This window comes from Clinocottus analis, unplaced genomic scaffold (assembly GCF_023055335.1).
Source record: "Clinocottus analis isolate CAN_PGR_092001 unplaced genomic scaffold, fCliAna1.0.p SCAF_21, whole genome shotgun sequence".
In the NCBI taxonomy this organism is placed as follows: Eukaryota; Metazoa; Chordata; class Actinopteri; order Perciformes; family Cottidae; genus Clinocottus; species Clinocottus analis.
In genome coordinates, this window is record NW_027175943.1 from 10385845 (window position 1) to 10397893 (window position 12049).

At 39.6% G+C, this 12049-nt stretch overlaps 1 protein-coding gene across 1 annotated transcript; it reads right to left on the minus strand.

The window, feature by feature from the left end:
- Positions 1-3459: 3459 nt before the first annotated feature.
- paqr9 (progestin and adipoQ receptor family member 9) lies at positions 3460-8301 on the minus strand. Its single transcript, XM_068587811.1, has one exon. The coding sequence runs from the start codon at positions 7706-7708 to the stop codon at positions 6554-6556; it is 1155 nt and encodes a 384-aa protein (XP_068443912.1). The 5' UTR covers positions 7709-8301; the 3' UTR covers positions 3460-6553.
- Positions 8302-12049: the final 3748 nt, after the last annotated feature.

Here is a 12049-nt window from a genome sequence, read left to right on the forward strand (position 1 = left end):
ATGTTCGTGAAACCTCAAGCTTTCATCACTATACTGCCCGTAAGCTGCAGTTACCCATTTTTATGCTCTTAAACGACGTTTCAGACTGAACAGAGTTGAAAACTTGATTTTCTTAAAGAATTCATTTTTTTTTATATTTTCCATCATGAAAGCGTCTCAGAACATTGGAACATCAAATTGTGTAATATGTTCATAAAACCTGAAGCTTTCATCACTATACTGCCCGTAAGCTGCAGTTACCCATTTTTATGCTCTTAAACGACGTTTCAGACTGAACAGAGTTGAAAACTTGATTTTCTTAAAGAATTCATTTTTTATATTTTCCATCATGAAAGCGTCTCAGAACATTGGAACATCAAATTGTGTAATATGTTCATAAAACCTGAAGCTTTCATCACTATACTGCCCGTAAGCTGCAGTTACCCATTTTTATGCTCTTAAACGACGTTTCAGACTGAACAGAGTTGAAAACTTGATTTTCTTAAAGAATTCATTTTTTTTTTTCCATCATGAAAGCGTCTCAGAACATTGGAACATCAAATTGTGTAATATGTTCATGAAACCTGAAGCATTCATCACTATACTGCCCGTAAGATGGAGTTACCCATTTTTATGCTCTTAAACGACGTTTCAGACTCAACAGAGTTGAAAACTAGATTTTATTAAAGAATTTTTTTTTTAAATTTTCCATCAAGAAAGTGTTTAACAACAGCGGAACTACAAATTATACGAGCTTTTAATGAATACCTGAAGCTTCCATGTCTCTACTGCCCGAAAGCTGCATTTACTCATTTTCATAAACGACATTTTAGGCTAAACGGAGTTGAAAACTAAATTTTCTTAAACAATTCTTTTAAAAAAAACAACAATTCCATAAATAAAGTTTCTCAGCACATCAGAACTTGAAATTGTATGATACTTTCATAAATACTTAAGCTTTCATACTGCCCTTAAGCAGCAGTGTCAAAAGTATTCACATTAATTACTTAACCCTCGTGTTGTCCTCACTCCTTCCTGTCTCATTCGTGTCCTGCGGAGTCAATCTGTCTTTGCTAAAGAGCCTTCGATCAGGGCGAGCACACCAACGAGGCCGACCGCGTGATTACGCAGATGTGAATAAATTGTGTATAAATACAGCGTATAAGTACACCCCTTTCATAGTGTCCTTATTCGCACATAACAACTTGTGACACCTCATTTCAATTTGAATCAATTCAGTTTATTTTGAATAGCTCAGAATAACAAATACACATTATTATTATTATTTTCTTTTTTTTGGTAAACGCCTCAGAGGGCTTTACAATCTGGACACGTACGAAATGACGTCTCGCGTCTTGGCTAAAGAGCCTTCGATCAGAGCGAGCGCACCAACGAAGCCGACCGCGGGATTACGCAGATGTGAATAAATTGTGTATAAATACAGCATATAAGTACACCCCTTTCATAGAACGAGAAGCAAGGGGCGGGTCGAACGGCTGGAAAGCGATCCCGTCCAGGCCGATCGAATGGGCTCTGGCCGCCACCGTGCCGGCCTGGGACGATTCCGCTCCCGCTCGAGAAGCCAGGCGACGGGTGATGTTTCCGCAGAGGGCGGACCAAGCGCCGCCGCCGCTGCTGAGAGCGTGGAGAGTCGCGTCTGACAGCGTCGATCGAGAGAGGGACCGCGACCGGGACAAGGACCGGGACCGGGACCGGGCCTTTGACGATTCCGCGATTGCCCGAGGGGCGGGCCGCCGCCGCCGCCGCCGCGACCGAATCCGAACGTCGGTTCGCCCGTCTCCGTGGAGTGTGTGTGTGTGTGTGTGTGCGTCAAACGTCGTTTAAGAGCATAAAAATGAGAAAATGCAGCTGTTTGGAAGAATAGTGATGAAAGCATCAGTTTTTATAAAACATTTTTATAAAACAGGTAGGTCCGGTGTTCTGAGACACTTTTTTGATGAAAAATTTAAAAGAAAATGAATTCTTTAAGAAAATCTAGTTTTTAAGAGCATAAAAATGAGGAAATGCCGATAGCAGACAGTATATTGATGACAGCATCAGGTATTCATTAAATTATTATACAACAGGTAGGTCCGGTGTTCTGAGACACTTTTTTTGATAGAAATATATATAAAAAAAGAATTCTTTAAGAAACTCTAGTTATACATTATCGATTCGTTGTGTCGCGCGATTTTTACGCCGCTCAATAAGTCAATAATCAGGAACTTATTAAAAAATATCTGTTTTCTGCTGACCTCTGATTCACATGTTTTTGACAGAATCTCGGCGACAATGACATCTAAAAGAACTATGCTCATCATCTCTTGGAGCTTATTATCACTTGGAAATGCAGCCCAGGAAGGCTTCTCCCTGTCTATTTGTCGGCTGGATATTGAGGGAAAATAAGTTCTTGATGACTGTAAAAATGCGTAAAGGCTTGCTGTCTGTTTTATCTTTGAAATGAACTTGACATGCTCACCAAAGTTGAAATACACAATTGAAATGTTGCAGGAGCTCCTTAATGTTGCTCCATTAAGCAACTTTAAGGAAAAAGATATATAGTCTGAAGATATCTCTCCAGACTATATAAGTTAGTAGAAAAAGAAAAATGAAACGTACACTTGTATTAATCTCCTGGGGAAATTCTTCTCTGCATTTGACCATCCTTGATGAAGGAGCAGTGGGCTGCCCTGTGGGGCGCAACGAGGGGTTAAGTGTCGTGCGCAGAGACGCTTCAACGTGTGAACTGTGGGGGGGACTGGGGATCGAACCGGCTACCTTGTGGTAACTGGATGACCGTGCTGAAGTTTCAAAGCAGCTGTCGTTTCATGTTTTGTGGCAGCTTTACTGTTTTATTTTGACCTGATTAATAAATGCAACATGTGTATATTTCAATAATGGTGGAGATGGATTACTAATGTAAATAGTATTTCATATTTTTTAATAGAAACCGTTAACGGCTATGAAAATTGATATATTAAATTATGTTTACAGTGGTTTTGTAATTAGATATACAAAGATGGTAGCCTGAGTAAAAATACTGTTGAGTACATTTTATGTTTAAGGACGGTCATCCAGTTACTAAATAGTATTTCAACATTTTGGATAAAAGAAGATTCTTACTAGTAAGTAAACTTAACTTGATGATTTTCCGAGTAAACAGTACTCAGAATTTCTGTGTGGAAATTGTTACTTAGCCTTTTTCAAGTAAATGGCACTCCAACCTTTTGTTCAGTTTATGAACCAAACCGAACCTGGAAATTCAGTGGTCCAAATAAAGTAAACAGCAGAGCTGTAACAACACCACAGATCACGTCGGCGAGAATGTGCATGACCAACACAATGAAATAACTAAATTGCCACAGTGATAATAATTCTCTGCATAATTTATTCAATAAACTCAATTATACATATTAGTGGTATATTAATCATCAATAAACAGACACAGATTATATGATGATTGATATGATGATAGGATGATTATCCTCCAGTAATGTATGATTCAAATGTGTAAATAATGGACTTGTGTCATTCTTCAGTCACTCAGTACTTAACTGAGTAAAATACAGCAGTGGGTAAGTCACATACTGAACTTTAACATCGATAGATTCAAGTCTGGCATCTCGACGGGGGCTGGGACGAGATCCATTTCAACAGTGCTCTCACACATGCTCTATTGAGATAGAAACATGGCTTCATTGCATGCATCGTTACCCGATTGATCGGACAGTTCGTGAGAATCACAACTTAAACCGGAAATGTTCGGAAATAATACAGTACCGCAGGGTTCCATTTAAGGGAACATTTTAAAGTGCACCATAACAGCATGATTATCACAACCACTCCACAATCTGGTCCTTACTCACTCCGGTGTCATGCATAATTAACAAATCATATTTCATCTCGAACAAAGTGAATGCAATCGAAACATAATGTGCAGATAAAAGTCAAACTACTACAGAGGTAATTGTTACATTTCTGAAATTCGACAGTGACAACATGTGTCATGGGAGAAAGAACTCACAATTTAAGATGCAACCCACCACATTCATTTATGTTGAAGACGAAAAGATGCTGTATACCAAAAAGATTGAACCTGCCAAAAATGTGACCCAGCAGAAATGAAAATGCCAAAACGATCAGCCAGTAATACCTATCATTCACATTGGCATGTGTTAACAATAGTTTTCTTTACGGCTGGGACAATATAAAAACTTCTGCAAAAGCCTAAAAGACAATACTTTAGCTTTCTTTGATCCATTACTGAACTTACCGTCAGTATAACGTTAGAGTTTACCCTTCTCTCTGGACACTGTGCGCTATAAAAAACAGTAAGACGGGAGCGCAGACAATTTCCATAAACTAACATGTATGCAGACGGAATATGATTCTACAACACAGAAAAACCTGAACGCAATAAGGCTAAAGACTGCGTCATGCAGTTGAACATTGAACAAAAAGATATATTTCTCCATAAAGACAGCGTTTAATCTGGGTTCATGGTGAAGCTATTTTGACCGCAGCGTCTCAGGTATATTTTACTCAAACACAGTGTGCTGCTTAAGATAGCAGCAAATCACATCTCATTATGAGATAATAAATCAAAATTATGAGATACTATCTCATAATAGTATGAGTATCGTTATTGATTATGAGATACTATCTCATAATGACAAACAGGATCTTCTTTTATCACAGTGGGGGAAAACGGGCATCCATAACTTTAAAATAAATAACATTTGTAATATTTTTCCAGATGGTTGAAAGACTGCTTAGCCCCAGGTGGTGGAGTAAGTACAAAAGAAAAAAAGGCCGAAAAGATGTTTAATTTGGAAAGATTACTGAATACACCCGTCTGTGTGAATGCTCAGACTGAAGAGCTTGACATGCTACCCTAAAAATGAAATTTAAAAGTCTGTTTCAACACTGCTGGTGTTCTGGATTAAAACCATTGCAGATTACCATTGCAGATCACCAAAAAAACTTGGAATACCTGCTTCCATTTCCAACATCCTGTCTTTGTGAAGCGGGTCATAAGAAAACCAGTAGACAGGACAATAAGGTTTAAGTTAAGCAGTATACTGGACAACACAAAGGTCTAAGTTACAAAGTAGAGTGGACATAACGAACACACGTCCTGTCCTTGGCGTAAAACAGGTGCACTGGACTAGAGGATGTATTGGGCAAATGCATAATATTGTGATTTGCCAAACCTGCTTGCGTGGCGTTTATGTTCCAGCACAGTCCCCCATGTTCGTCTCATGATTCATTTTTCTAAAGATAGAATTAATTTTGTAGCGAGCAACGAAGGTTTCAGGGGAAATGTATCGGAGTAAAATTATCAATTTTTTTGCAAAATGTAGGGAGGTAAAAGTAAACATACATACATACACACAGTTCTGTAACTCGAATACATAAGGTACAAAGTTAACCATTGCTCTAATCTAATCTGTCAAGTGCAGATATATCAAGGAGTAATGCGAAGTTAGTTGTTTTTCTTCTTTTAACAACTACCACTTTTCCGAAGCATGCCTTTAGCTCAGTGATGTTGTTGTACAGCTGTACATCACAGGACATACAAAACAAAACTTCTTTGTCATCCATCCATCTATCACCATCATCCATCACAACGCAAACTTTAAACTGGAACTGTTGCTTATATGATGGAAATCATGCCTGTACATGACACTTAATATGACCATGAGCACTTTAAGCTGTGTGAACAAATTCTATGAGAAACGAGTCATCAGTGTAATGAAAACCATAGTTAAAGCACATGTATTCTAAATAACCCAACAGAACACGTCAGCTTCAGTAATGAGAGGCGTTAAAGGTTTAAAAGCGAGCATGGCTTCTTAATAACAGGGCATATTTATCTGGTCCCCTGAACAGGCTTTACTGTACGGCTAACAAGAACTATTAGCTATTTCTAATGCGTCTTCAAGGCCACTACACTTCCTGCTGCAAGGGTTACTTGAAAAGAGAGGAAATGAGACTGCGTGCGAGCATCAAGAGGAAGAGAAGGTGGGGGTCAACAAAGGCCAGGAATGTGAAAGAAAAGGTCCTCTTGAAAAAGATTTTGTGTAAGATAAGAGGAAGGGGAAGTGGAACAGGAGGAACTTCTTCACAGCAGATTACACAACAATTTCTGTAAAATGCTCACGCTGACATTTGCATCAAATTACCGAAATGGAACAGTTCTTTTGGGTACCAACACCTTTCCAGTCAAGTGTACGGTCCCTAGAGGTAATTATTATCGCAAGTGCTCAAACATCCTGTTGGAACATGCTGGATGAGCTCAGGGGAAAGAACTGGCAAGGTCTTTCAGTATCCACTCAACGAGACAGTCACCCTGCGGTGATCTTAGAGTATAATCCTTTCATTTCACATCGTCCCAGATTTCCACTGGAAGCTTGAAAAAAAAAGCTGTTGCAGGGATTGGAACATATGAAGGATTTGAAATTAGGAGGGAAATATTGTTTGTTTGTGCGCTTTTCTTTGTTGCATGACTCCGTATGCATGTGTAAGTCTTCCTTCACAGTTGGGATAAAAGAAGAAAAAAAAATCTTTGTGATCAGTGGCATTTCAAGGGTTTCTTCGGTTGTTCCTCTGCCAGTTGGTCTCTCTGTGGTCCATAGATGTTATTGGCCTGCCAGGAGAACCACACAATGATAGATATGATGGTAGTCTGGAGAAGGAGCATCACCCCGTAGGTGGAAGCTATAGTAGGTCCCGGTAGGCAGGAGAGGATGGCAGGGGGTAGCAGCAGAGTCGGGCTGAGCAGGATTGCCCTCACCTCAGTCTTGATCATGTGGAGTTCGTCGAGGATGGACAAAAACGTGAAACAGTGGAACCACTGGTGGCTGTGTCCCCAGATGTCAAAGCGACCCGGGGATAGGCGCTCAGGGAACTTGCTAATGTTGAAGACAGCAGACACCAGCAGCCAGAGGCAGTGGCGATAGAAAATGCTAGCCGTGGAGGTCGAAGCTGCGAAGGAAGAGGAGGTGGTGGAGTAAGGCGATCTGGTGAGGAGGCGGTAGAAGACCGGCGTGGAGGAGATTAGGAATGGGAGGAGGAAAACAAAGGTACGGATGACGTACCGATGCCTCCTCCATCTCTGGCGAGTGTTGCAGCAAGATACGACGCAAATGATTGCTACGATGCATGCGGACGGGATGTAGAAGGTTTCAAAGAACATACAAAAATCTGGGATTGCATAGGATGATGTAGCGGCATGTTCAAGTTTCAAGTCCATATGGGAGCCATTTCGGCTTCCTGTATCCACAATCCCTGCCCGAGGGTGGATGTAGTAGTAGTACGCCAACGATGAGCCAACGGTGTAAGAACTGATAGTGCCGTAATCCACAAAGAAGCAGACTTCTCTTACCACCAGAGACATAGAGTTGAGCAGGTGGGCCATGCTGCTAGCTATTAACAGACAGAACACCCCAATAAAATAGTTCCACAATGGATAGAAGAACGGAGCGTCGCCGTGCGGCGCACCTTCCCAACCAAACACCTCCACAAAATAGTATAAAAAAATAAAAACTGGGAGGAAGTGTGTCCAGAAGTTGCCCGTTTCATTGGTAGGCCTGAATGCCGATAGTAAGCAATCCATTAGGCTGTAGTTTGGGAAGCGGTAGCCCGTCAGGATGAAGTTCTCTATGACCCGCGGCGGTACATCTGTATGCCTCAGAAGAGGTAACGCCTGGCCACAGTTCAGAAGCATAACGTTTAGTTTCGTCAAACAAATTCTATTTTAATCTGACTTTTCCCGCAGAGCACTTCAGTGTTTATTGCTTGGCTGATGACTTTATGGCTTATCACAAGGCAAGGCATCTGCAGGCTCCTTCAGCTTGAAAAGACCTTTCAGCCCTGCTCTTCTTTGGACCTTTGATCCTGGCTCCTATGGGCCTAGAAGGCTGACCTCTAATCCAAAGAGCACAGCTGGTGTATTGTCCAGCCATATACTTGTGCTACCTGCTTGGTTAATGTTTCCTTTTGGTTTCCACTTAATCCCTTAGCGTAGCAAAACGTCAGCAAAATATCCAGCATTTTATTTAGTTCCCTTTTCAGCATAGGACAGTCAAAAGCACATTCACATGTTACGTTGTGGACAGTTCTGTAGCAGCGAATAAAAATGAAGGTCACTTATTACTGTCCAAAAATATCCACACTGCAGCAGAGATGTAATGAAGACACGTCAATGGAGCTCTGTGATAAGTAGGTCACCATGTCAGGCTGCAGCGGGCTTCTCTTCCTCCTGTTGTTCCTGGTCCATCAGATTGTGTCTGATTTACACTTCATTCAGCCCCCATTCGGTTGCAATGCAGGGCGCTGCAGAGAATAATCCCCCCCCCCCCCCTCCTCCTCCTTTCCCCTCTCTCCCCTCTCAGGACCGGAGAGAGAAACGTGTGTGTGCCGGTGTTCAGTCCTGCAACGCGAGGTCAAGTTTAAATAGATTCCGCAGAAACCAGGACCCTGCTGCGAGTCTTTCGCTCCGTTAGTCTGAAGCCAACTGGCTTTTCGGCGAAACACCGAGGAGAACGGGACTGTTTGACAGGTACCAGCGTCAAGGAACGCACGCGATAATATCTGGATTCCGGTGGTGAGTTTCAAAATAAAGCTCAGAGGTTGTGACGTAACACTCTTTTTAGAGGTCATATTACCAAGTCTCCAGTAACCTATAAGTTAAATGCACCTGATAATTCTGTCATTTTCACCACAAGACCATTACATCAAATTCAAATAAGCGTTAGTGGCATTATTATAATAATAATTCAGGACGTGAAAAAAAAAAACACAATTACTGCAATACTACAATAATAACACATGACAAAGGAAAACTGAATGTTGGAAACAATTTAATAAAAAAATATATGCAGTTTACGATCAAATGTAATGGAAATGGTTAGAACCTCAGTCTTAAAAGTCAGATTTGGAGGAACTTTTTTATCTGGTAAAGATATGGTTTCATTTAGTCATGCAGCCTTGCACTTGGGACCCAACATTAAGTCAATTATGCAGACATTTAAGTAATGTAATGAGTCAGGTAGGTTGATAAACTGTAGTCCTGCTGTAAATGCATAAAATTAAATTATAATATTTGGGGAACAGTCATTTGAAGTTGAGCATTTTTTGAGCATGTTTGATATTCAAAGTAAAACATTTAAATTGTAATTGTATTCTGAATAATAAGCAGAGTTACTGTTTTCTATGAGTGATGAAAATAATACAATGAAAATAATTATGATAGCCAGACAGAATTCCCACAGGCAAAAACTGACATTTTCACAGAAGTGAAAAACAGCTATGGGTTGTATCATTTTCATTACATCTTATTTATTTATTTATTTTGTCAAAAATGTTTTATGTCATTACAGTGTGGGGTACAAGTATATTGTAGTTTGCCTATAATATTGTATGTTTTGCAGCATACAGGCTACACAGTTGTATATATTGTTGTAGTAGTAGTAGTAGTAGTAGTAGTAGTAGTGTTTGCAGACAGATAATTGTGTTTTTTTTATAAAAAACATAGTTCAGCGAGACCTGAACTCAGCCAATCATTCAAGCCCTACGTACTTAAAACAATCTCTCTCACTCTCTCAATCATCCCTTGACCCCTTTTCGGTTCCTTAACCTGACACTCATATTTGCTGATATGGTCAGGCCTGAACGGGACAGAAAACCTTAACCTTTTATTTTGAAGACGATTTAACTCAGTTTCCGGTCTCCTTTGGACTAACTGCGTGCCAATTCAACGAAGAGTGCTGAACTATTTCAGAGCTTTGCCCCTTACTGCGTTTATCTGCTCGTGTATTTTTGAGGGGTTTGTCTTAAATACGCACACTGATCAAAACAAAGCCGAATACTGCAGAACAACAGGAGGAAAACCGTGCCGTGATAACGGTGCTCCCGTTATCTAGAATGCACAGTCCGTTCCTGTTGAAGAATCTTGTTTGAGTGTGTACCCCTCTCTTCCTCTACTTTCACTGTAAAGACGCAGTTCAGGATAATAGTGCCACAGCAATGAGTCACCAACAAGTGGAGGAAATAAGTTATGGTAGTTAGGTAGTAAATTATAGATCATTCATTTCTTTGTCAGTGGGCAAACTTACAAAATCGGCATGGGATCATATACCCCATGTTGATATAGTTGATATGTCCTTGAGCAAGACACTTATTGTCTATTAGAGTCACAATGATGGTACAATTTGTTTTCATTAATATAGTTTTAATTTTGTCCATTTAAAAAAAAATCATTAGCTTATTGTCAGCCAATATGATTTATATTTCTTTTATGTTTTGTTTCAGACCTACCGCATTGTTTTTTGATTTGATACTGTAACTGCAATTTCTCATTCTGAGATAAGTTATATATTTGTGGCCACCTCACTCTCAATGCAGATATACCTGGGCCACAAAAGAGGCAATGGAAGCCCAACACACATGTTTCCCATTTTATTGAAAATATTTAAAACCAAAGTTTATTTGTATAATTAAGAAAAATTACCACACATTTGTCTATTTTATGAACAGTTAAACCAAAATAGATAAAGATGCTCATTTTCTTTAGACAATTAGGCTGTTATGTCAAATATGATGTAGCCAGTTGCAAGCATGGGTTTTCATACAATATCACTTTATAGGCCTTTAACTGTATTGACACAGTATCTCATTATATTTAGCATGTTGGCTGTCCAAACAAGAAGACTTATTTTGAAGATGAGGTTGTTAAAAGTTTACAACATTACATCCTAAGGAAACTAAATGTTGCTCAGTAAACCAGGAACAAAGAGCCTCACCCATTTTTTGCCACTCACCCTGCAGCAATGCCTGTTGTGGCAGATGTCAGGAAGTCTTGAACTGGCAATTTTGGCAGGATGGGGCTACTTTCTGTCCCAGTTCATGCTATCACTCTTGCCAGTCTCTTTTTCTTCTTTTTGAGTTTCATGGCAGACGGCATCCAACAAAAGGTGCATTACCGCCACCTACTGCATTGGACTGGGGACTAGAGTTATTTATCCCTTTATAAAAAGGGAGTTATGTCAATTTGGTGCCCTAAATCCTTCCACTCAATCCTGTTGTTAAAGATATTGTATTACCTTTCCTGCCACAAAGGTTAATGCATATTTTAATTGTATCTCCTCCACTGCAGCTTCCTCTTTAACCTCCTCGTTCAATTATTAATTTCTGGCAATGACAATAAATAAATAATTATGATGCACTAAAGTTTTTGCAGTACTCACATTTTCCGCTATATTGCAGTGCTCACAGTTCAGGTGGGTGTTTATATATTAATTGCAACGTTTTGTTCAGCTTTGTGTCCAATCCTGTCTGGTTAATAAATGCTCTTCTGTAGTGCTTCTTCTGGGTGTCCTCTTTTTGCCAACTTCTTTCTGAATAGCTTAAAGTTGTCTTCCTGTATCTCGTACGTCCCAACTGTGCTGCCATTCATTAATCTTTCTTTTGATTATTGATTTTTAACTGCTTTACTGAATTTGTGCCGAGTATGTCTTGTTCTGACGTTTCAATGCTTGCTTTGCTGAGTCATCTGCTGTTTCATTTCCCTCTACACCTCATGTGCCAGCACCCACATAAATTATATCACAATACCCAAATTATTAGGTCGGGACAGTGTCATGCCCATTATTAATTGGAATGCTGAAGCATTCCAACTATTGTTCTTCAAATCTTTCTTAAACTTAAAAAAATATATTTTTCTGTTTCTTCTATCCATATTTTGGACCTTGTCTACTCCTTAGTATTTTCAGCTAAAAAAGTTTCATTATTAAAATATTCACCTACCTATTTTTGAATTATTAAACTTTTTAGAATTATTTTATAATGGGACCCAATGGGGAAATCTTCAAATCACCTTCAACTTCAAACGTTTACAGAATAATAACAGAAAGTATTTCCCCATGTAACATCAACTAGCAGCTACATCCCACTAGTTCCAGCTGCAACACTCTTTTCGAAATTATACATTTTTACATAATTTCTATTCCCATTACCTCTTTGATTCCTGACCACCTTTGGGGGGCAAAACATTGAAATCTCTTTGTGA

Excerpts from the sequence above, each read along its gene's own strand:
- paqr9 (XM_068587811.1), bottom strand. The coding sequence starts at position 7,708 with ATGCTTCTGAACTGTGGCCAGGCGTTACCTCTTCTGAGGCATACAGAT.